Raw genomic sequence first — 25,740 nt, forward strand, 5'->3', positions numbered from 1 at the left:
GGGATCAGGTGTTCCCTGCCATGGCCCTATTTTTAGAGCACAGACACCCAGGGCAGGCACACACACTCGCATTACAGCAGCATAAGGCTGTTACTGTATGTGAGCACCAGGCAGGAGCCAGCGTGGAGAAGGCCCAACTGTACCCGGTGGAGGCAGGGGAAAGCTGACTAAGCAGAGATGCTCGGGGAGCACGTGCTCAGGATTCTTTGAGGAGGAGCTGGCCAGAAGAGGAAGCCGTGTCAATCTTTTGTTTGCCCGAGGGGCTCGGCGAGAACTGAGGTGTCTGCCACACACCCCGGGAAGTGGCACAAAGCTGATTTATACCCAGCTTAAGCCATCCAAGCATTACACAGCTGATCAGATAAAGATGTCTGTAACAACTGCTTTTAATGTTCTCCCTTGCCTTAAATTTTCTGGCCCACCTCTTTTTGCTGGGAAAACCAGGGGATGAAAGCAGCTGGCACTATAGAGGTGTCTGTGTTTCAGTTCCTCGCAAAGCTGGAGACTGTTTTAAAAGGAAATCCAGCATGCACATAAAAGCTGTGCAGGAGAGACCATCATCCTCCTTACCCAAAATCTGGAAAAAAGATGTCGGCAGATGTATTAGGACTAAAAACTCCCTGTCCTGGGCAGAAATGGGACTTCAGCTTCCAGCAGCAGGCAGCTTTTGGACCCTTCTCTCACCTCTTGGCTCAGCTACAAAACCACCTTACCCACAGGAACAGCCCCGCTGTAAAGCTACACAGTAAAAACGTTTGGCAGGAGACTCACCAGCAAGGCACTGCGAGAGGCAGCAGCTCTGAGTCTTCCCCTCCAGGGCACCTTCAAAAATGAGACATCATTCCCCCTTACCTTCAGCCTTCAGGACAATGGAGAAACTTCTTCCCAGATTCTTCTCCCAGACTGACCAGGTGCTCTGCTCAAGACCCTCTGGGTGGGGTCCTGGCCCTCATCAGAAGAGCAGTGTGATTTAAACACCTCAGAAGCAATTGACTATCATAGGACATACTACTCTTAATAACAGCCCCAAATTAAAACTCAGGACTTTGAGTTCACAGCAAGAACTTCCTTCCACAAGGGGAAGGCAGAGAGGGTCTGCCCAAGCCCAGAGAGCCCAGCCTCTTAGGTGCAAGCTCCCAAGCTATGCAAAAGTGACATTCTGGTCACTGTCCCTTTAGATCCCCCCAAAATGTGCTCATAGCTTTAATGCTCCACATTAAAACTAAAGCATTTCCCCTGCTACTGTTTTCCTCCACTCTGCAGGCTTCATTGAAAAGAGAATTAGCCAATGGAAGTTATAAGGATGTCAAAGGAGGGAAAATGATAGAACCTCTTCACAATTCTTTAGCAAAAAGGTGCAGAAGGTATTGTGAACACCATTTTTAAACCTCTGTCCCACCAAAAAGCCTGCCTGATGTTTTCTTGCAACACTGAATTTAGAAAGCAAATACAGATTGTATTGGCCCCGATTTCATCAGCTGCTTTGCCTGCACCTCTACCAGCCCTGCCCCACTTCAGAAACTACTCCCTCCTTTCATAAACACTAATGAGATGAAGCTCATGTCACAACCAGGCATGGAGTTAATGGGAGCCACTTTAGCCTCTTCATTTCTCAACAGTTTTATTGCCTTTAAGAAAATTTTTGTAAAATATAAATACAAAGGCAGAAGATTTACTTACAAAGTTAAAACACAGATCTCAAACATGAACACACAATTCAGAAAATTTAGTTTATGTACAGTTTCAAGCAACTTCAACATATGTTAGTTTTTCAATATTTTACAAGGTACAGAAAAAATAGTTCAAAGTCTTCTTTAAATAAAGAGCATAAAATGTTTAAACATATATAAACAATCCGGTTTGATGTGTGAAAACTAAATTTCACAGCTTTTAAATTAGGATAAAAAAGTTCTTACAATTAGTTGATGCGTATGGATATGGTTTAATTTATATTACAAACTATTGAATTATATTCAATAGTGCTTACCTGGCCAAAGCAGGTAATTCTGTAAACAAAAAAAATGAAAATAATATCACCAAGTGCCTTACCGAATTTTATCTCCCAAACAAGCCACACGACTTTGATCACATCACCTAGAAAAAGTATGTTCTGTGTAATCAGTGCTTTGTATGAAACAAAGTCAATGTGTGTGGGTGTGTTCTTTAAAAAAAAAATGTGTTCCGAGTAATAACAAACTTATCCCAAAGCCTGTGTGCATTTAAAGAAACATTATATAACAATTTTGTAAAAACTGATTGAATTTAAAAAAAAATTCTTCCAAAATCCATCCAACTGGAATTCAGATCTCTTATATAAAGGAAAGATATTTTCATATTTAATAGTGTCCTTTCTTTACAGAAACAATTTCATTTGAACACATATACATAAAGAAGTAACTGTATAGAGCACTGTACATTAAATGGCCTGAAGGTTCACCAGAGGATGTCGAAGGGAGGGTCCTCGTGCGGATGCAACCAGTGAAGCTCGGAGCCGAGCAGAGTCTTGAGCTCGCTTGTGAACTCTACCAAGTCCAACAGCTCTTTGCTCTCTGGGTTAAAGGCTTCAAGGTCCGTAGCACAAGAGAACAACTGGCTGAGGGAAGTCTGTTTGTAAAACTCTGCCTCCGTGATGGTGACGACTTCCAGGTTGGGGAAGTTGCAGCGGAAGATGCGAGATGACATTTTTAGCCTCTTCACCACGTCCGAGAGCAGAAGCCAGTTCCGTGGTCTGCAGAAGCAAAGGAGAAGAAAGAGGCTCCAATAACTGACATTAAGTCACAGGATTCTTGACTCTTCCCCACACTGCTCTGTGTAAAACCCTCCCTGATCCCACAAACGACCCCTCTGAAATCAAGGCTGCTGCCCGGGGGTCAAATGTAACAGATGAGCAGGTGTGTATGTATTTATTCAGAGTACTGCTGCCTGCAGCTTTGAGGAAGGAGGGATCCAGGCACACAGGGGCACTGGAACCTATAAAACGTGGGCTCCTCAGTGCCCACGTGGGCCAGTAGCCACCCCAACTCATACAGCTGAAGGTTAGCCCAGCTGAGCCCAACTTTCAATCTGCAAATTAGTAGATTACTTATAACCACAAAATTCAGCACCTCTGACTTCTAGAGATGCCAATATTAAATAGAAGTCAACAGTGAGTTGGTTTTTTGTCAGATAAACAACACAGTTTTTAAATTCAATCTTTGTAGTTGTCTACTTCAGGGAACTTAAGTTATATCCATCACACAAGTAACAAAATCATGCTAAAACCCACACTCCTGCATGATCAATATTTAAAACTAGCTGTCAACAAAATCAGTGCAAATGGTGAACAACAGATGTATACGAAACTAATTTATATCTTAAATATAATAGATAATACAACTTTCCAGGTCTTTGCTTATTATTAAATATCACAGAATCTTCCCAAAGAAGCTTATTTGTTTATTCCAATTCAGAGCTTTAAACCAGTTTTGCAACAAAGTCTATAAAAGCAGTAATGGTGTCCTTTTTTCATCCACAAAAGCATGTCCCCTCAGCAGCAGAACAGGAAAGCCCACAAAATACAATTAACACCTTACAAACATGATATCCAAATTTAAGTGCTAGAAGCACTTCTATTTTGGGAAGTTATAAACAAGATGCCTGTCTGGGATGAGGAAAGGGATTCGTGTTCAAATGTCACTTGTCCTGCTTTGGAATATGGCAGCAAAAACTCAGCCCTGACAAACCAGACCCTCTCACCTCCTATTAGTTTATTTCCAAAAAACCCCAGCAGCTAAAATATTGATCTCTCATTTATGTTAAAAATGTATGTCTTGTGCTTTTCCCCACCATCACAAACTGCCACCAACCCCAAGCAGGACATCCCACATGTTTTTACCCCAAAACCTGTATTTGTTCTTACCCCTGAGAGAGACACACTTGAATGTTGTAACACGGTAAGGGAGGCTCATCCAAAAATTCAAATTCAAACACATCACTGAAGCCATCTTCATCTTCATCACCTGGGCCAGGAGGATTTGCCAAGACATCAAATCCAGATTCATCTTTTGGATCTAAATAAAATTGAATAAAGGTGCTAAGTCAGCAATGAAAAGACTGTTGCAGGTCTTGCTTTTTTCTCAGTAACGTGATCTGTAAACAAAATCAGTTTGCTTCCTTCCTAGCTTCCTCCACCACAACAACAGAACAGCCCCCTCCACCCCCACGTGCCCCATGTTTTTAAAGTCTCTGCATACAAAGAAATAAAGGGCAACATTTGCTCACCGCACACAGAGCTGCCATAGAAATCCCAGTACAAACCAGGGTCATCAACACTTCGACCTTGCAGGTCAGTTAAATACTCTGGAGAGGAAAAAACAACAACAAAAACATACTGATGAGAACAAAAAGCTGGCAAGTTTAGCAGACCGTGCGTCACAGAGCCTCAATATGCGTCCTCCATACCTTCCATCAAAAAATCCCTCACCATATTCCTGGCACACATGCTACAAACAACAGCATATACACGCCATTCCCCCACATCAAATAATGACACACCACATCAAAGGTCTAACAGGGACAGATCCAAGCTTCAGCTTCAGAAACTGAGAGCAGCATCTCATTTTTGTGAAGATCTCATTTTTTTGGCCTTCACATTTTACACCGGACACCAACTTGAGGGTGAAACTGCGGCCCCCAAATAAACTGATGAACAAGGTTTTTCCACACAGATATGTTCAGAAGGTGTAGTTCTCTTCTACAGATATAATTTGGGAGATTTACAAGCTGAATTGGTGAAAAGATACTGGGATTCAGGATGCTAGGAAGTCAAAGATGCTGGACTTTGTATCAGACTGGAGTCCTGATACACTTTTGTGCCTTCCATACTGCACCCTTTAAACAGGTAAAACAGGTGAATACTTAAACTCATGGACTGTGAATGCTCATAGGTAAGTTATTAGGGAATGCAAGTGTCTTCATCCAAAACTAAGAGGAAAAAAACCCCTAAAACCATGTCACAGCATGGACATGTTTAAAGACAAGAGCCTTTAATGTAGTTTTACAGTATTTCAGATATAAAACACGGCAGAACTGGCAAAACCAAAAATAGTCCAAGATAAAAAGCAAGACCATGGGAAAACATGAGTATGTTTAACAAACAGCTATTTGAATTGGCAAGGTTCTTGTTTTCACATTTCAAGCAGAAAACTGAAGGCACCGAAACAGCCCGCTGACCTCCTACCCACCTATCAAATCTGACAGTGGAATAATCCTTATGACTTATTAAGAGTTTCAATTAGAAGGAGCCCCCAAGCATGGCTGTGCTTCCCACCTGCAGCCTCTGGGTTTTTGCAGGCACAGAGGGAGCTACTGCAGCCCACCCCACGGCTCCTTGGCATGAAGTCATCCCTGCCAGGAGGGAGGGACTTTTTGGGACAGGGCACAAGCCCCCATCTGCCAGGACCAGAAAGCCCTATGCAATGTGGGCACAGACCTGTGAGGAAGGTCTCCATGAGTTCACTGTGGGTCATTTTCACAATGGTCCTCCCAGAGTAGGTTGCAAGTGTTGGATCAGCACCATAAGACAGTAACAGGCGGACAATTTCCAAGTGGTCGTTTTCGACCGCATCGTGGATTGGTCTGGTGTGAAGCAAAAGAAAAATCACGGTGTTACATTTTGACTCAACAGTATTATGCAAATGTTTTTGACAAGAAACTTCTGACTGTAGATCAAAGTTATTTATAGAAAGTAACACTATTAATACAGCTGCCAATCATCTTATTGTCGGTTTTACTTGCACATCATCCCCTCCCCTCTTGTCTTCAGTCAGATTGCTCAGGGCAGGTATTTCTGTTACGTCTACTCCTTGCTGTACACATTTTCGAAGGACAGTAAAATAATTACACCGCTGTAACAGAAAGCAGGAGTTTGTGTGAAGCCTCACAAACATCATTTTGCTGCAAGTCACTCTACCGTTCCAAATCTCTGCCAATTTAACAGCGTGTTGTGGAGAAAGGCTCATTCAGCCTGCCTCTGGGCAAGCACGGAAATCAGTTACCCAAAGCTTCTAAATTACGTACACAGAAATAAGTTAGGAAAATTTGCTAGGAATTAAACTTCCACGCAGAACATCCTCTTTAAACAATACTTGTGAATATATTTGCAGCACAATTCAACCCTTCTAATCAGAGAATAGAAAAACATGTTATTTTAAAGTGTAGTCCACCCAGAAATTAACGCATTTTATGCGGCATGAGCAATCTATACAAGCTCAGACATAGATTTTGTGAGCCTTCAGAAGGATTATTCATTAATACACAGCCCTGCAATTCCAGGTTTAGAATTCCTTATCACTAATTATAAATCGCATTAACTTTTTGCCTTTAAAATTGATTATACGTAACGGGGAGTTGTCTGGAAGTAGAACGTATTACCCTTCAGACTAATGAAGATGTGTTAAAATCCCATCTTTTCCTTAGACAGCAAGAGCAGGGAACTAAAAGCAGAGTCCAGTGTGTGGACAGGGATCATGGCAGTCCAACTCAGCTCAACACTCCTCCTTTGGGCTGTCAATACTGCTACCCCCCAACAAGGCTTTCAAGCTCTCAGGAAGCTTGTATTTAAAGGCAAGGAAGGACTTTAACCGGGATCACACACTGCCTTCCTGGAAAGCTTTCACAATGACGTTAAAAGGGGAAGTCATCTGGAAGCACAGCCAAGCAAACCTCTCCGCTCCATCTCCCCATCTGCCAAGAGACGCTCTGCTGACAACCGGGGCTTCAACTCTCTCCTGCCAAGAGGTCACATCCCACCACTCCTGCCTCACATGGCAATGTCCCCTCTATGTCACCACTGCTTTGGCGTGACCTGGCATCCACGTGAGCTCAGGACAGAGGAGGGGAGGATCCAAGCAGTCAGAAGAGAACAGCATACCACTGTCTTCCCATCTATCACACAGCACTGCTGGAAGGAAGGGGAGGAGGGGGACTCTGCTAAGTCTCTAAAAGATGTTCCAGATATATTTACTCCAAGTACTTTCCAGTAGGCTGTGTGTGACTTAGGGTGACTAACACAGGCTACACGTGAAGGGTTCTTGCTTGCCCCCATCTTGCTGGAAAGCTGCATGTCATACTGGTTTTGACATGTGAACAAGAGACTGACATGAGGAGGTGTACTTGGGGACTTGCTGGCTTGTTCCCTATGGAAAGAGGGCTTATCCCATGCTGCCTGCCTCCTATATACCCCATGCCACCAACAGAGTGAAGAAGCAGGTGATCCTCGAGCTGCTGAGCACAGTCCTCAATCCAGCTTGTGCCAGCCCTCAGACCCTTGGCAGCAGAGAGCACAACACGTGGACGCCTTCAAATCCCAACGTATCACTCTTCGGAAAGCCACCTTCACATTTTAAGACCAGAGAGGTCCATGAGGATCACTTGCAAAGGGTCAGGATTTCCCTTTCTCAGTTTCTGAGGGAATGTCTCTAACATAACACTGAAACTGATGCCTTTGACACAGACAGTGCTGGAGGAGCCAGCATTCCCGGGATGCCCTGCAAGTCTCACCTTCCCACCTCCACCTACTGACTCAGTGCTTCCCCACAGGGGAAGCATGACATCCAGGATCTGGTCAGTGCTGTATCACAGTGTCACATCCCAGGTGACACCAAGCAGGAGGCAACAAACAACAGAGGTGCCGACACAGAGGATGCAGAAGTATCGGGTGTTCCTTGCTGTCAGCAAGCATCTGAGGCCTGAGCTGCTGGGTCACGGCACTCTGAGCAGCTACAGCAGCAAAGGTCAGCCTTGCTGCAAAACCTCCTGTCCTCCACTGGGCACGAAGCATCCCTGGCTGAAAGTCTGGCAACAGGCACTGGGAACAGATGAGAGTTATGGCTGTTGCCAAGTGCTGGGAATGCTCTTTCTCCCCCACTCCCTTGCTTTACTGGAGTCTTTAATTTTGAACTCTTTTTAAATTTTATTTCAGAATTACGATTTTCTGGTTCTGGGAGGGGGTTGAGGAGTGTTGTGGGATTACTGGTTTGTGGGTTTTCTTGTTTGCATTTGGGTTTTATTTTAAACTGACTTACCTAAGTGGCTTTTGAAGCAGTAATGAATTCAAGATGATCCCTTAACTTATTAAAAACAGCATCTAAATCACCGCCCAGTGTTTCAATTGATTTAACGACACTCAGACGAGTTTATTAAAGGGTGCCTGGGCATTCCCCAGGAAGGAAAAATTGCAGCACATGGGCTGTAACCTTGTGATGGAACCTCCTTCTCCCTTTTTACAGGTCACCAAGCCCAACGCCGTGCTGCAGACAGAGGCAGCAGGGAAGGCAGACCCAGATTCGTCATCTAAGAGTACACAGGGAGGCTGCCCGGGCATGAGAGGGGAATTTATAGAGGCATGGGGAAGGAAAGGCGTGTAAAGCAGTGCGGAAGACGGAAGAACAATAAATAGAAGGAAGGAAAGAAAACACTGGTGGAGGGGGGGGGGGGAAGGACATTCCCCATAGATAAGTTAAGGGAGAAAAGGCCAAAACAGAGCACTGACAGACTCTTTTACTGGCTAGAACAGCTTCTTGGCAAGCTCAAGAGCGGGACCATGCAAAGGCACAGCTATTCGTTTGCTTCTCCCAGCAGGGCCAGCAGAGGAGGGAGTATTCTTCTGTCTTGGCAGAGTTTAACCATCCTCTTTGTAGGATGCAAAAGCAACTACTGGAATAGGCAACTTTTTCAGAAGTGGGGGAAAAAAAGATCCCTGGGAGTCCTCTCCTGGGCTGCTTTGCCCATACAATCTCTTCTGCCCTGAGCTTCGTGGAAATAAACACTCTCTATCCCTAACGGTATAGTTAACGTAGCACAGCTCGTTTCTAAAACAAACCCTTCAAAAGGCCCCAGAAGGATCTGGGGACATTCAAGAGCTGCAATATCCTACGAAAGACACACATCTCAACCCTCTCTTGTGTACTGTCGAATTCTTCCTACTATTTTTACCACCACTAGAGTTAGGAAAACATTTCACTGGGGGTTTATCATTCCACCACCAAAATTATAAACTATTTAGACCAGTCAGGGTTTGCTCTCAGCCTTCCAGGCACCACCAGAATTCTCCTCACTGCAGTAAGAGGTCCTGTAACTAGCCGAGCAATGCCATATTTTGGCGCTGTGTTTTTGTTTCCACCCGCTCCGTTACGCAAGGCTGCCCCACGGAAGAGGCACGGCACGAGTTGCAGGAGGGCAGCTACGCAGGCTGACTCTTCTTTAACGCAATTAGCTGCTGGAAGGTATGGCTCTGCCAAGACCAGCTGAAAGGACACAGGAAGAGAGCCATCTTGGCATGGTCCTCGCAGGGAAAAAAATAAAAAAGGCTGAGCTCATCAGCTGCCAGCGGGAAGGATACAGCAAAACCGGCTGCGGAGAGAGAATCCAGCGAGCGAACTCTGAAGCAACGTGAAGCCCTCACTAATAGGCAGGGGACGCCTGTATTTCTGGCATGTGGCTTTGTTTCTATAGTGGCACGGGTTCAGCTAGGGCATGCTGCAGAGGTAAGAGGAGAGGAACAGCGAGATGAGGCCAAACAGACGCGGCAAACAGCCTTGCTCATGTCAGTTCGAACACCCCTTGTCGAGCTACTGCACTTTCTGGGGTCCTGTCAGGGAAGGGAAGCTCTCACCTCTTAAGCACGGTCTATTATTATTTATAGGTAAGACGATTAAGAGCCCTCAGTGACTGCAGCACCTCGGAGACAGGTCTTAAAGATCTCCGGGTTCTACAATAATCTTTGATTAGGCACTAATTGAGCAGCAGAGTGCTTGTGTATTCAGGGTCTGCAGGCACTGCATGCGGTCTATCAGCACAGAGTTTAAGGGGAAAAACATCCAAGACCTACCACATTTAGCCTGGCCAGATGTGCTGTGAATAGGGCAGAGAGGGACATCCTGTGCCGAGCTGCGGTGAAGAGAAGGGCTGCACCATTCCCAAATGCTGTCACCTCCTTGCCCCTACACCAGTCTGGCGCTTTGTTTGATTCTGACTTCACCGAGATTCCTGATACTATCAGGAACCAGAGGCTGAACGCGTGCCTCATCCCAAAATACCCACATGCAAAGCCAGCACCCTGATCAGAGGACCCCGCAGCACTTCAGACAGGACTGAGAGATGCACAGAACTTCCCTGCATCCTTCACACTCACGTGGACATCCTGTACAGACCAAAGCCATATCCTCACCAGCCACAACTTTTCAGAGTGTCCTCCAAAAAAGCTGATGGCAGAGGCAGCAAATAAGAGCGCCCAAAGCTTCAGGTGACGCCTCACTGCCACAGCTGCACTAACAGCACACGCAGTTGCATCACAGTTACATCACCCCTGTGCGCTGCTTGACACTAACTGAACAGAACTACACACACCCACTGTCACTGTCTGCAGCTTGAGAGCTTCCACAGCACGACCAAAAGTACCTCTGGATAGGTGAGGTGGCAGAGGGGAACACAAAAAGCATATTAAGTGTCATTTAAAGAGCAGGGGAGGAGGACAAGTCTTTATGGTGCGTTATTTTGGGTTTTGTTTTGGGGTTTTTTTGTTGTTCTGTTTAAGACTTTATTGTATTTCTAAGCGTTGAACATGTTCAGGAATTTAATTTTAAAACCAACACAGCTGAGGAAGACTGACACATCTTTCCTCCTAAAAGTTAAAGGAGAAAAACTTTCAAGAGAGAAATGGGACTTGTCTTATGAATGTCCTGTTTTACTATACAGAGACAGAGAAGTCTGGTTACGCCAAAAGGCAGTGCATTACACAGACCCAAAGTTCCTTACAGAAGCTTCTGCTCTCTCTCCTGCCCAACTCAGACCATCTTTCCTCTGTATATTAGTTGTGTTTTGAATTCTTGCTGTCTGTTGGGCAGCTTTCCAAATGAAAAGTAAGTCTGCCCTCAGAAAAGAGAGGCTACAGCACGCTGAGTTCTGACATTATCATCTATGATCAGATCATCATTATGTTCATTTCTAAAATCCATTTTCCCCAAAACAACTTTTCAGGGTACATTGGCCAAGTTTCTTTCTTGAAAATCAGCTCCGTCTGTGACTAGAAATCAAAGGTGGACTCTGAACTGGCGGGTGATTAAGACCGATCAGACGCTTCCCGGGGATAATTTTCTATATAGGTTATTCCAGCAAGTGAGACAAAAATAATTTAGGATTCTTTTTACGGCAACTCGCTGCTGTTGGCACAGGTCACATATTAAAGCTGAAGGCAGCAGAAAATGCGAGGCTGTTTGGCAGCCTGGAGAGCTCAGAACTCTTACAAAGAAGTGGGCGACAGAGGAGGAATCTGACAATCCAGTCAGGGTTTTAATGTTTCTCCAAAAAGCTTTCCTTTGGGCTGTAATGAGCTGGTGATGGGCCGGTAACAATGGACCATCATGAACTTTTAATGGACCATCCTAACCAGCTCCCTTTTTGTTTTCATGACTCCTCCCTTCCCAAGTTAATAAATAAAGAGCTTAAAAACAAAAGAAGCAGGCTCTTAGTTACGCTAATTTTACCTCCCTGGCTATTTGGATGGTGATAGGGAAGGCGATAAACCATTTAAGATAACAAGCTGCAGGAGATTGGCAGAATACAAAGCGACCTGTCCCCAAAATGCATAGACTGAATAACGCTCTGCATATGCTCAGGACAAGTTACCCCAAGGTCAGCCTCGCAGAGGTGGTCAAAGAGGTGCTTTAGGAGATACACAAGAAGCTTAAAAACAGATCCGGAGCAGCATTTTTTTTCTCCACAAAGCAAAAAAAAGAAAAGCTCGCTATCTATTCTGACAGCACAGGAACTAAGCACCCCTACTAATCTGTGAAGGAAACTGAAAAAAAAAAAAAAAAGGCTAATTCGGGATTAAAAAAAGAAAAGAGAAAAAGTAAATCCAAAATATCAAAGGAGCAGATAGTTTAACAGTTCAGCAAACAACATTTTTATACAGCATATACAGGGCTCGCACACCCGATCGCCACAAAAGCCTGAAGTGCTCTCAAAAGTAACCCTGCTAACAAGGCAAACTCCACTCTTTTGGCACAACTCAAAGGACCTGGAGGGCACATGAGCAGGACTGCAGCTCAAGTATCACTCCTTCCTGCCCTGCAGCTGGCAATTCCACTGACTAACAAAAAACAACCAAAGCACAACTTATTAAAATTCCCAGAAGAAGAAAGAAATTACCCTGAACCCGAGTCACAACAGAAGCGTGTCCCCACTGCTTTATTAACCGGAGAGCAGAGGAGGTCACCGAGTCCTGCACGCCCCTGCCCAAGGAGCAGCAGTAAGGCAGCGCTACCTGCTTTGAGCGTCAGAGGGTGGGATGGGGGGACAAGGGGAGGATAAAGGAGAGGCACAGAGGGAAGGGAGGTAGTGATGACCCGCGGGTGGGCCAGGGGTGCTGCTAACCTGGTTCCATCCTGAGCACTGCAGTTCACGTCCGCGCCGTACTCGAGGAGGTGCCGCACGATGCTCAGCCAGCCTCTGGCACAGGCCTCGTGCAGGGCACAGTAACCCGCGTTGTCACGATGATTCACATCACACGCCTTGTTTTCCAAACAATACAGAACCACTTCCTGGAAACAGGAGGGAAGACAGATGAACATCGAGTTATTTCTTGCTGTGTAAATGGCGTAGATTTCTCTGCTCGAAGGAAAGGGGGGGGGAAGGGGACAAAAACACAAAACCCGCATGATATGCTAAGTTACCCTCTACGACATGGGCCAGTCAAAAGGAAAATAAAAGGGAGCTGTTGACAGTCCTGTCTGTTCAGGAGACAGCAGAGACCACGACTTTCCCGGGCAGACTAATTTGGGCAAAGTGACATCGAGAGCTCCATGACCCACAGAACCCTGTAACCCTCAACATCAGGAACTGTCACAGAGGGAGAATGTGAAAATTTCAGACAACACTCATGATGTTCCACTTCTGAAGACTTCCACACATAAAGCTAGAGGGAAGGTTGTTACTCTTACATCTGCATTTTTAGCAGAAAATTCTGCGAGTGTAACAGCAGCACAGCCGACATCAGTTTGATTTTAAAAAGTGCATGACCCGAAACATTTAAGACACACAAAGGATGGTTTGCTATCAGCAAACAAAAACCAGCCCGGCTCTATCGAGATCAGGGAAATCCCATTTTCACCCACCCCGGTTTTCTGCATGCAGAACTAAAGCCAGGCGCCAGGTTCCAATAACGAGCCCGGCGCCGCAGGAAGCCATGTGAATTTAACACAATTCATCTTGCAGTCAAATACACCACGCTCCAGAGCCTGGGCCAGACTCAGCTCTGCACTGCCATGCAGCCTTGGAACAATGACTGCTCCATCACTCAACCAAAAATTTAGGATGGTGCGAGTCTTCCTCGACTTGTGTCGGATGCAAAAGAAAGCAAAAAAAAAAAAAACCAAAACACATTTCTAAGAGATGTTGAATGCATAAAATAGCCCCCACGTTCCCAGATTAGTGGTAAACCATTCATTTTGCATTTGAGTGACATCCTTGCAAAGCCAGATACGGCACGGAGGAGGGCGAGTGCTTGTTTTGCCAAAACAAGAGAATAAAACGGGAATTGTCGGGCGCAATGCATTTGTTCTTCCCGTTTCAAAATAAACCGGAAAGCCCGCAATAATCTGTGCTCTGGGCACACCTGACTCGAGAGCCGGTATCCAGGATACAGCATGAAGCTGCTCTTTTAGCAGGCCCTCACTAACCAGGCTAGAGCTGGGAGCTAATGAGCTGCCTGTCCCAGGCTCCAGAGCACCCCCTCCACCTGCCACGAGGGATGCACCCACCTACCCCTGATGCACCCCCCCGGTTTAACCCGGGACCCCCACAGTCCCACCTCTCACCAGACAGGGGCTCTGAATGCTCCTACTAATCAGCCCAAAGGCCAGAAATCCGTCCAGAACGGATGCTCTTTACCCTGCACATGCTCGAGCCCATAAGAAAGGGCTGTGCAAATTATACTCCGGAGGTATGAATTTTCCTTCAAAACCAGACCACCCTGCCAGGCAAATTAGCAGATGGATATAGGTAGCAGAAGCAGCTGCTGTATTCAGCTCCACTTTTAGCATGCAGTCACCATTTAAAATAGATTTTGCAACTCAAAATAAAAGATGTTTCATCTATTTTTGTAGAAAGGAAAGGCTCATCCTAGGGTGGAATACCTACTACTGGACAAAAAAGCTAATTTTATCGGGCAATTCTGTGTTAAGAGGCTATAAGAAGAATGTCATTAACCACAAAATGTAACCATAAAGACCATAAAACTCTACATTGTTAATTAATTAAATGCCTCATTAACTTTTTTAACATGATTTATTCAATTTACAAAAAAATTAGCCATCACTGCCGAATACAGGAACATGTGGTGCCACAAACACACTTTTGGTTTCACAAGCATTTCTCACTAAGGTTCGGGGAAGGTTGCGAGAGTTGCCACAGGGCACTTTAATGTCTGTTCAGGTGCTCTATTTAAACCAGCAATCTGAAAATCACTCGCAGTTAATCCAAAGAGTCAAGCCAGAACATAACTGGACACTTCCACCTCTTGCTGCTTGCAGTTTCTTAGCCAAACTGCAAACAGCAACGCCAAAATGTGCACATATGCATGATCCATCCTCATATGCAAGGAGCTGCCCTTCTTAGGTACTCCTTTACCAGGGGAAGAGGTCTGCATCCCCCATGCTCCAAGAAGCACTATTCCCCCCCACACCCAACCTGGAAATGCCCTTGGGTGAGGCATTATATGCTGAGCATTAACAGTTCCCCCAGCATCACAACAAACCCCAGAAGCGTTGCCCATTGCTGGGCAGGATGCAGGAATGCTAGGGGAGCTGTGTAAGGGCAGGATGATGCTCTGGAGCTCCTGCTCCTGTGGCAGTGACACTGGGAACTCCCTGTGCCTGGATAAGCCCTGCCTTCACGTGTGTTTAAACACCCTACCACACACTCCACTAATTTCACTGCCTTCCCAGGAAGGATTTAATACCAAACTGATGAGAGAACTTTCCAAGTCTACTGTCCACTGGTTTCACCCCAGCCAGCAGCCAAGGCCCAGGCAGCCACTCATTCACTCCCCCACCAGCAGGACCAGGGAGAGAATCAGAGAATCACAAGGGCCAAAGGTGGAAAACTTGTGGGCTGAGATAAAGACATTTTAATAGGGAAAGCAAAAGCCTTGCAGACAAGCAAAGCAAAACAAGCAATTCATTCACTGCTTCCCATGGCTGGGCAGGTGTTTGGCCACCTCCAGGAGAGCAGGGCTCCCTCACGTCTATCAGTGACTTGGGCAGACAAACACCATCACTCCAAACGTCCCCTCTTTCCTCCCCCAACTCTATACACTGATCCAGGATGTCACATGGTCTGGAATATCCCTTTGGCCAGTTTGGGTCACCCATCCTGGCTGTGTCTCCTCCCAACCTCCCATGCACACCATGTGTACATGCCACACCAGTGTGGCAGTAGGACAAGCAGGAAAGGCCTTGGCTCTGTGTAAGCCCTGCTCAGCAATAACAAAAACATCCCTATATTATCATCACTGTCTTCAGCACAAATCCAAAACACTGCCCCATACCAGCCACTGGGAAGAAAATTAATCCTACCCCAGCCAAAACCAGCACATCCAGACACACACCAAAAAGCAACACGAGGCACAAAGACAGCCAGTGTTTCCTCTCATGTCAAATTCATTACACAAGCTTTTTGTAATTTTTTTTTCCCAAAAAGACTCTACGCTCCCTGTAATTCCCACTTCACAAAAAGTAAATTACAGTTTTAAGACTACCATTATCTCAAGTCATTTGTTTTAAACGGGGGAAACAGAATGGATTCAAGAGTGTCCATACCCTGGGATGGGTTGGTAACATCCTGCTGAAGCATGGCCCGGTGCAGAAACCTAGGAAGGAAAAGGCAAAGCTTCCCACCAGCCTCATCAGGGATTTCCAGGGCCGAAGACCATTTGCTGCACTGTCTTTAAGTAGCCTTGGTGGCTGCAGCCCTGCAATTTACCTGACCAGACACAAGCCATGCTTGTCCTTCGGCATTTCACACTCGCGTCAGCTTCACACACCGAATCATATCTGCTTGTGTCCTGCTTGTGTCCTGCTTCCTACGATGCAAATCTGCACTGTGGGACTGAGAGAAGGACAGAAGCTCATGGCCTCGCAGCATTTGGGCTCCCCACGGGTCCCGGAGTGATGCACACAGCTTGCCAGCACCTCTGCGTGCTGAAGGGTTTGGAGTGGGATCTCTGCACAGCCTCAGGGCATCCCTGCTGCAAAGGCAGGCAGGCTGCCAAGGGCAGGCACGAGCTCATCCGGTCTCAGGGCAATACAGCATTCCTGCCAGGGCTCAGTGGTGCCCTGCGGTGCCAGCCACTTCCAGCTCCGAGTCCTGAATCAGCACTCGGCTCCCTCTGGGAGCTCTGGCCCTGATGATGCAAACTCGTCTGCCCCTCCTGCCACCCTGCTGGTGAAGGGCCACCAGGCTGCCCTCAGGCTGCCATCACAGCAGCCAAGGGAAGCCCCCATGTGCCCCCAGAGGTTGCTGCCCTGCTAACAGGGGTGGAAGAAAACTGACCTGTGTACTTGCCACAGGTCACTGACCAGCATATTACCTCAACTCATGCAGGTTTTTCTTTTTTTTTTCTAATAGAGGAATTACTGACTTCTTGGACATTCTCTCTCTTTCTGCAGACAGAAGAAATTCAGCTTTCTACTAACTGCAGTAGTCTCGTCGCTAGCAAGAAAAACCCCTCACAGCTATGGAGCTTCCATGGATGATTAAACTATCACAGCTCACCATGGGCCAAACAGCTCCAACAGGGTGGCACAGCCACCCCCACTCTGAACCTTGAAAGACATGGACAACATCAGATTCTGGCAGCAGTTTGGGTGCATGGACTGGGCTCTTTCCCTGCCCCACGCTCCTCCAGCAACAGAACTGATGCTGCACAGTCAACACCACCCAAACAATCAAATCAAATGGGCTGAATATTTAAGCCTATTAAAAGCATGGTGTGCGCTTGAACTTTTGTGTGAATTCAAGTCAGAAAATCAAAATCCTCAACCAGCTGATACTGGAAAGGCATGGTGGCACACAATGTTACCTACACCTTGGTGATCCTGGGTATCCCCACCTTCCTGCAACCAGGCAATGCAGCAGAGAGCTCCTGCTATCAAAGCAAATGGAGAGCCCTGGGTCCCTGCTTGAACAAGATGTCAGCCCATCATTAAGTTCAGGAGCTGCTCCCATTGAGCAGAGGTGGAAGGCACAGAAAGCCAAGTGCCCAACAGCCTCACCCTGACAGACCCCATGCAGGAAGAAAATACGCACCAATAGTTTGGAGCACATCCTACAACACATTTTGATTTTGAACCCACAGAAAATAAAACCATTTAAACTATGGAGAATCCCATAGCAATGTTGTAACAACCACTTCTCCCAGCTAGAGCTGAAGTGCCCTAAGTTAGAAGAAGCTTTTGTCTAGGGTAAACGAGACCTTTCCAATAAACCCTGCCTTCCAGAGCTGGACAAGGCCTTGCTCCACAGAAAGCTCTCTCCAGCTATACAAAGGGCATTTCAAGGTTTCAGCAAATCCCCAAGGCTGGGCAGGCCCCACCTGGACCTGGGCTGATGCCACCTTCCCACGTGGGGCTCAAGCCCAGCTCCATGGTCCAAGCAGCCCTCTCACCAGCACAGCAAACCCAGCAGCCATGCCAAGGGCAGCAGTCACTCTCTGCAATGAAACACCTCTGCACCAGATCTGAAATCGAGCAACAATGGTGCTCATACCTACATGCCCATATTTCCCCAATAAAAGCGTGCTTCAAAACGGCAGAGCTAAGGGATTCATCGGTTTCTGATTTTTGTAGCAACAGGGGGTCCCTTTCATTAGACAACATTGTTCCAGCTATACCAAGCAGCTCCAGACGCTGAGTATAAAGCATGCAGAGTGCTCCTATGATGCGTCTGATCATGCAAGAGGACACTCCAAGCGCTACATCCTGTGTCACATACCAGATACTCCTTGGAGAGAACAAAAAATAAAACCCTTCTCCTAAACTACACGCTCTTCACGAACAATAAAAGCAGAAAACATACAGCTCATTAAAGATCACCATAAAGATTACTTGGGGGGGGAAAAAAAATAAATAAAAGACATTTGTTCTGTTTGCAGATGGTTTATATTTAAAGGGAAGTGAGGGTTACCAATAAAACTTCACCCTCTGCTCATTCCCACGGGATGCTGCTCACCCTGCATCCCTGCCAGCTGACCCAGCAGCGGTGGGGTGTCATTCCCACAGCAACCTGCCTCCAAACCCCACACGCCCGGGAAGGGAAAGCAGCAGGGCAAAGGGGGCTACAAGTTTCAACGACCCAACGGAAAGCAGCTACTTCACAGAATTTCCATCTACAAAACCAGGAAAAGGATTTTAACTTTTGAAATATTAAGAAAACCCATCCTCCCGCAGGGCGCCGAGCGAGCCTTACCTCATAGCCCAGGCGTGCCGCCCGCTGCAGCAGCGTCTCCCCCGCGTTCTTGTTGACGATCAGGCGCCGCGCTTCGGGCGGCATCGGCCGGCTCGGGGTGGTCTCCTGCGGGGGGCTGGCGATGGGCAGCTGCGCGGGCGGCGGGGCGGGGAGCAGCGAGGGCGTCTGCGGCAGGCGCTCGTACGGCTTCTGCTCGTACGGCTTGGCCGGCGAGGAGTCGCAGTCTGAAGTCGGCTCCGGTCGCTTCCTGACTTTCCTCGTCACCGTTACCTGCCAAAACCATTATGGTGGGGGGTTCTTAATCTCTGTTTGCACGGTACAGTGATGGGACTGTGTTTTGGCAGCAAAGAATTACGCCTTTCTACTCGTATTTTATTTTTTAAGAAAGACCTGCTACAGCTTTTAAACACAAGATGCTTCACCCCTGCAACAACTAAGGTTAAGAAAAGCAAACACAAAATGTGCAAAGCATCCACAGACGAATCTGAACGCAATGCCCGCTACCCTGCATGCACGACAGCGCGTTGGTTTTAAGCAAGCTGGCTCTGCCTTCTCAGAGGCCAGTGGACAATTAAGTCTAAATAAAGATACCTTATCTTCAGCATTTTCGATATCTGTGGTGTCATCCCCTGTCAGAGATGACCTCCTTCTCCTCTCCTGCAGTGCCAAGTGTTTTGTTTTACACTGACGTTTCCCTGATGGCTTCTCACACTCGCTGTATTTCGGCAGCAGAGATGCATGTTGGAAATCCTCCTCTTCGTCTGTGTACAGCCCATCTGTCTTCCGGCTTTCTTTAATTTTCTGCTGTTTGGCAGCCAACCTCGAGGCTGGAGTACAGCTTGGCTGAGCCTGCCTTTTGCTGTTTGCATTGGTGGATGAAAGGCTCTTCATGTGCGGAGACACCGGGAATACGGGCAAGCCTAAATGGGAAGGAAAGGCATTACACATCGCATGGTGCGTTAAAAGGAAAATGCATTGCTAGCACTTAACACAAGCTCCTTGACTGCTTAAGAGATCTACAATTACATTTTCAAATCATTAATATTTTAAGCGTTCCACATCCAAACTGTAAATAGCATCTCGCCCGTTGATGCTACGCTAACAGTTATCGGGCTCTAATAAAAATCCCTGAATGAAATGCCCCGCGCAGGTGCCGGGCAGCGCCAGGGCCGTAGGGATGCATGCCAGGCCAGCTTGGCAGTGCCACAGCCCGGCCACCACGGGCGGAGTGGAACCGCTGCAGCACCCCCCCACTGGGGGAAAAACTCGCCTCCTTACCTGGGACTGGACTGCCTGATCTGAAAGGGAACCAACTCCTCCAGCAGCCTGGGCCCAGCCCGGGTTGTCTCAGTGGGGTTTAAGGGCAGACACAAAGATGGCAAGGGAAGAGAGAACAGGAAGAGAGGTGGGAGCATGGATCAGATTTTAATGGGACAGCACAGGTGAGAACACTGAGCTTAGCCCCAGGATGGCCATAAGACAGGGAACATCTCCTCGGCAGCATTCTGACTTCAAAAACAATCCAAGAGAAGAAAGACTACTCAAGGAGCCATCCTTGAGGAGCCCTGTGCAAGCTCTCTATCAGAAAGCACAGGGATTTTGCAAGAAAAGCAATCAGATGGTTTTTCCCCCCAGAACTCCATCCAGAAGTGAATCTCTCTGGGACATTGGGACAGTAAGGCCAATGCTCTGCTGCCTGTGGCAGGATACTGGTAGGGCTGGGTTTTCTCTGGGGGTTAGCTCCAGCAAGCTGGATCCCACAATCTGGGCCACATGCAAAAAGCATGGTTAGTTTTGGGGTTTTTTTCAGAGTGCAAGCAGGCTTACAACAAAACGACAACAGGAAAGTTGACTTTTTATAGTCTGAATTTCCCTTGGGAAGAGAATTGAGGTGACCTCAGAACCAACTCCTCTGCAGAAAAATTAAAGGTTGCTGGAAAGGAAGGGACACTTCAGCCAAACAGTACCACACCACCAAGGGAAGGTTGTGGAAAAAACCCTGAGAACTTGGAAGAGGCTCCCTAGCTCCAAGAAGTCTCTTAAGTGATGCTACTTTCAGAACACAAGAGATGGCAGGAGCAAATAAGCAGGTGCTCAGAGGAGAGACGCCCTTACTTAAAGAGATTTGGTCTGGAACTAGTCAGTAGAAAAGAAAATAAAATCTAGAATCCTCCTGGTGGGCAGTTTCACACTTTAGTCTTCCTTTAAATAGATCTGTGAAAGCAACTCACAGAAGGCTTTCTAGATTAAGGATGAAAACAAGAAATCCCTCAGTTCTTTTGAGCCACTTTCTAGAAAAAGATGCATACCACGGCTTGCCAAGCAGATGTCAGGGAATTTATGGGACACATGATGTGCAGATTGTTCAGCAAAAATCATGTAAGTTTTTCAGGCTTTGCAACACTGAAGGAAGGCACCTAGTCATAGGCTGAGCCTATGGATGCAAGGCTGCCTTTCCAACTCTGTAGACAGCACAAATTAAGGAGTGTTTAATTCTCATGTTCCCAACTAACCTAATTGAGTAACGTGAAAAGCACAATTCCAATGCAGAAGCACCATCATTACCTACTTAATCACTTACTAAAAAAAAAAAAAAAACATGGAAAAGATGCAATGCAGCAGTGAGGAGCTCTGGTGAGTGCAAAAAGAACCAACTGCTGCATGCAGAAAAACTACAATAGAATGAAAAACTCACAGGTCTGGCGAAGGACAGGAATACTGAAAGGATGGAGGGAAAAAAAAAAAAAACACAGGAAGCTTATCTCAAAGAACTGCAGACTTGCCCATGCAGAGATGCCGAGGCATTGAAAGCAGAAGTTTAATCACCACAAAACCTGTGTACCCCTGCCTGCAAACTCGTCATCAATTCTGCTTCACTTTGACCCTCCACAGTGGTGACAGCAGGCACCAGGCTAAACATGCACTGGAGCTAGGAGATGGAGAGTAGCTATGCTATGCCCAGGAGCTTCAGGATCAGTAACACTGCAAGAGGCCAGCACTACACAGAAAAAGCGAAGCATCAGCCTGGGAAATGCAAGACAACACGGGCAGAAAAGCAGCAAGTGGTTAATCCTGAAATCCCACCCCGTCTTTCTAACCACGTGAAGGCAGAAGAAAAACAAGAGTGAGGACGAATATACCTAAATATCCACGGAAAAAAAGAAAACCCAAACCAAAACCCCCAAAAAACTCAGGCCTCTGACTGATGTGGGTTGTGGCAAGTCTGACTCAGAGCAGGACCTGTCTCCCTTCCCGCAGGAACGGGCTGCTGAGAGGTCCGCGCGGAAAAGCAGCTGCTGCCGCGTCACCTGAATGCTCGCTTGTTCAGCTCCCACCCCAGCAGCTGCCTCCTCCTGCCTGCCAAGCCCGGGGCCAGCACGCTGCCTGCAGCCCCAGGCAGCTCCGAGGGGCTGGCACAGGCTTCCCGGTGGGAGAGATCCTCCTGGCTCCTCTCCTCAGGGCTTTTGTTTCCGCGCTGTTCGAGCTTTCTCCTCGCACCGGGTGAGCGGCTGTGGCTGCCCAGGGGAGCATCAGCAGAGCTGGCACTGCACTGCCAGCAGCACAGGGTTATTGCCCAGCTGGGACCCCCACAGAGACCGTAGCTTCTGCCTTGGTCATGGGGCTGGGCAAGCAGTGTGATGCCCTGAGGCTGCAGTATCCCCATGTTCATGGACCTGCTGCACCCCGGAGACCCAGCACGGCAACGTCACTTTGCAACAGGATCACAGAACCACAAAATGGTTTGGGTTGGAAGGGAGATTGTCCCTTAAAGATCATCCAGGTCTAACCCCCCTGCCATGGGCAGGGACACCTTCCACTAGACCAGGCTGCTCAGAGCCCCATCCAACCTGGCCCTAAACACTTCCAGAGATGAGAGATGAGGCAGCCAGTTTCCCTGTGCAGCCTGTTCCAGTGCCTCACCACTCTCGCAGTCACGAATTCCTTCCTAATAACCTAATCTAAACCTACTCTCTGTCAGCTTAAATCCGTTAGCACTTGTCCTATCACTATATGCCCTTGTCAAAAGTCCCTCTCCAGCTCTCTTACAGCCCTCTTTAGGTACTGGAAGGTGCTCTATGGTCTCCCCAGAGCCTTCTCTTCTCCAGGCTGAACAATCCCAACCCTGTCGGCCTGTGTTCATAGCAGAGGTGATCCAGCCCCCTGATTATCTTCGTGTCTTCCTCTGGACTTGCTCCAGAGCAGGTCCACATCCTTCCCACGCTGGGGACCCAAAAACTGGACACAGCACTGCAGGTGGGGTCTCACAGGAGCAGTGCAGAGAGACAGAATCACCTGCCATGACCTGCTGCCCACACTGCTTTGGATAAATACAACTGGAGTGGCAAGCCCAGAAGTCAGAAACATCCACATTCCCAGAGATTTGCAGGCAGGGGTGGCAAATCATCCTGATAATGTTAGACTAAGGCTTCAGAGGCACAGAGGCAACCCTCATGTCCTGTTACAGCCTGTTCCTCGGGACACAACCAGCTGCCCAGCAGCAGAGACTACCACAACTGCAGGCAGTGCTTGAGCACAGAGAACAGCTGTTCCCAGCCCCAAATTTAAAAAAAAAAAAAAAAAAGCTGCAAGTGATGGTGTATATTCTCACATTGACAGTCTCTGCTTGCTTAAGAAAAGTTTGAGGACTGGTCCTGAGCAAGACAGACAAGCTGGAAGTCTCCATCCCCATGAGACTGTCATGCAGAGGATGCTCTGTCACACCAATGTCCTCATCCCAGTCAACTAAGGAGATTAAAAAGTTTACATTTCAACAGGGCTAGAGAAGTACCAGCAAAATTATCTGGATGATATCCAGTGTCTTTGAACAATGAATAGCGAGGTGCAATTTAGTCAAGTTTATGGTTTTATAGCAGCTTCCGAACCTAAGAGTTTTTTCATAGCCATAGGGCAGCAACTGAACCTAAATGCCTTTGGGAATGGTGCATAAACTGGGAGCCACCTCTTTTTCTTTCCCAAGGCCATGAGTCTATCACTGCCACAGGAGGCATTGCAGGGGAAAGTGAGAGCATCCTTACACAGTACAGCTTCTTGTCAGTGACCCTCTAATCTCTACAAGGTATCTCTCTCTGAAAGTACAAAGGTGAGGGGCAGGGGTGTTTGAGCCGACACCATGCCCGCCAAGGCAGCACGTAAAGCAAGGAAGTAAGACTCAAGGCTCCTTTTAAACCAAGTTTTGATCTCCTGCTCCACAAATCCTTTTGGAGAACCTTCCCCATCAATAAGCATCAAAGTTTGGGGGTTTCTGCCTCAGACAGTCCTACCAAGGAGAAGGACAGATGAGGAGCTTTAGGACTGAAGGGAAGCTGATATTTTTGCCGGTGACTGTTTCACAGACACTACCAAGGAAAGTCCTCACTGGCACAGGATGATCTGGACTCGGTCCTCTCCATGGCACGGGACAAGAGGATCCACTCTCCTCATGCTTCTCTCTTTAAAGGGGATCTCAGCTAAACTACAGGTTAGGCCAGCTGGAATGTGAACATCTCCCAGTCGATGAAGCTCCCAGGTTTGTAAAGGAGGAAGGAGCCCAAATGCCATACATGGAGCTCTCACTCCCAGAAATAGTCTTTACTCAAAAAAAAACCAGAGGGCTTGGAAAGGTAAGAACAGAAGAGAAAGAAAAGAAAAGGACCCTGTGGACTGTGTGATTCCATTCCCCATCAGCTCTTCAGCCAAGCTACAGCAGCAAAATGTTGCAGGGAAGGAGAAAAGCGTCAGAGAAGAAAATGTGCCCAGGGGCTGAGAACAGTGAGGACAGGAGAGTGACCTGTCCATCCCAATGAAAATCTGGCAGATTTTTTTTGGCAGAGATCCACAGGTTCTCCCCCAGGGTAGGTAATTGACAGAAATGGGAGGGAGGATGGGGAAAGGAGGAAGTGGCGTGAGGGGGAAAGAAGAAACCAGAAACAAGTCAAGGAAATGCCTGATACGCTTCGAGGAAGCAATCCCTTAGGAGAGAGCTGCTGGAAGATCTCTGTCAAGGGGCCGGGAAGTAGGGTGACAGGGGTTTACAGGACATGCTCAGGACGAACCAGCAAAGCATCCTTCTCAGGAGGAGGCTGAGCTTTGCTCTTGAGCATATGTCCTGGGAAAGGCAGGGAAAGCTAGCAGAGCTGAGGGTGCTGGAGGTGTTGGGTTCCCGAGATCAAGAGCTGCTATAGCTGTGCTGACTCTGTTTCAGAAGCTCACAGCCCCTCAAGTCCTATGTGTGGTTAAACACCCTTACACCAACTAGCAGCCTGTTTGCTCCCTGTCTCACCCAAAAGCATGCCCACGTTTTATGACCCCCACCCCGCTCTCCTCTAGAGCCATAAACTTCATCTTCACATCATCTATGAAAATATTTAAAGCCAAAACACACACACACAAACACATAGTTACACACACATACACAAACACATTTTCTTGTCTGACAAATATCAGCTACAGTGCCATTCTTAAAGAGGTTTCAGTCCTTATACAAATGGACATCTACAGAAATATATATAATTTAAAAAAAAAAAGAAAGAAAAAAAGCTCTCGACAATTCCTTAACATCGGTGGCAGCATGCGTCACTGTAAATGCTAAAGCCAGCTGGTTTCCCTAGTAGTCTCTGCATACCTTGTTCATTGTCACTTGTTTTGAGGGACTCTTCAGACCAACTTCTATTGCTTTTGGCCTCTGACCTTTTCTTGGTGTGCCTTTCTTCTGTGAAGTCTTTGACCTTTGCAGTGGCCTCTGGCTGAACAGCCTCAGCTAAATCTTTCCTGCTTTGCCGGCCCAACTTGCCGGACGGGGATCTCTCTGGTGACACCTGCTGCTCCCATAGTTCCCTAAGATGCTGCAGGTGACGCTGCTTTTTGGGATGGAGCCCTGTTAATTCAATGCACACCTTCAGGTTGGTCACCTCATTACAATTGGGCTCTTCTAAGTGGTTAGAGGAATTGTTTGTCATTTCCCTCTCAGGCCAGTCATCTAATGGAAAAATAACTAAAAATTAATCAAAAAGCCCCCTCAACTTAAAACAAAAGCTACATTTCACTTTCGGGGCATATAGTCTCAGCTTTAGCACCACACTATGCATTTTAAAGGTTCGCTCATTAAGGGTTACATGCACTACAGTAACTTGCACTGCTGTGGCTACAGTGTCCAATGACTAGTGCTTTATCCTTACATACCAAGTTTTTTTATATATACATATATATATACACATATATATACATACATATATATAC

At 47.1% G+C, this 25,740-nt stretch overlaps 1 protein-coding gene across 2 annotated transcripts in view; it reads right to left on the reverse strand.

Moving 5' to 3' along the window:
- Nucleotides 1–1,778: 1,778 nt before the first annotated feature.
- Nucleotides 1,779–25,740, reverse strand: part of BCOR (BCL6 corepressor) — a 57,994-nt gene continuing 34,032 nt past the window's right edge. The window contains exons 8-15 of one of the 2 annotated variants that reach the window (XM_082279279.1): nucleotides 25,127–25,480; nucleotides 19,096–19,424; nucleotides 18,505–18,774; nucleotides 12,415–12,581; nucleotides 5,471–5,616; nucleotides 4,261–4,338; nucleotides 3,899–4,049; nucleotides 1,779–2,728 (exon numbers count right to left, since the gene is read on the reverse strand). In XM_082279279.1, coding sequence (XP_082135405.1) covers nucleotides 2,434–2,728; nucleotides 3,899–4,049; nucleotides 4,261–4,338; nucleotides 5,471–5,616; nucleotides 12,415–12,581; nucleotides 18,505–18,774; nucleotides 19,096–19,424; nucleotides 25,127–25,480 — 1,790 coding nt within the window. In that variant the 3' untranslated portion in view covers nucleotides 1,779–2,433. The remainder of the gene's footprint in view (nucleotides 2,729–3,898; nucleotides 4,050–4,260; nucleotides 4,339–5,470; nucleotides 5,617–12,414; nucleotides 12,582–18,504; nucleotides 18,775–19,095; nucleotides 19,425–25,126; nucleotides 25,481–25,740) is intronic. The other variant, XM_082279278.1, reaches the window with a different exon arrangement.

Source organism: Coloeus monedula (assembly GCF_965178545.1).
Source record: "Coloeus monedula genome assembly, chromosome: 3".
Lineage (NCBI taxonomy): Eukaryota > Metazoa > Chordata > Aves > Passeriformes > Corvidae > Coloeus > Coloeus monedula.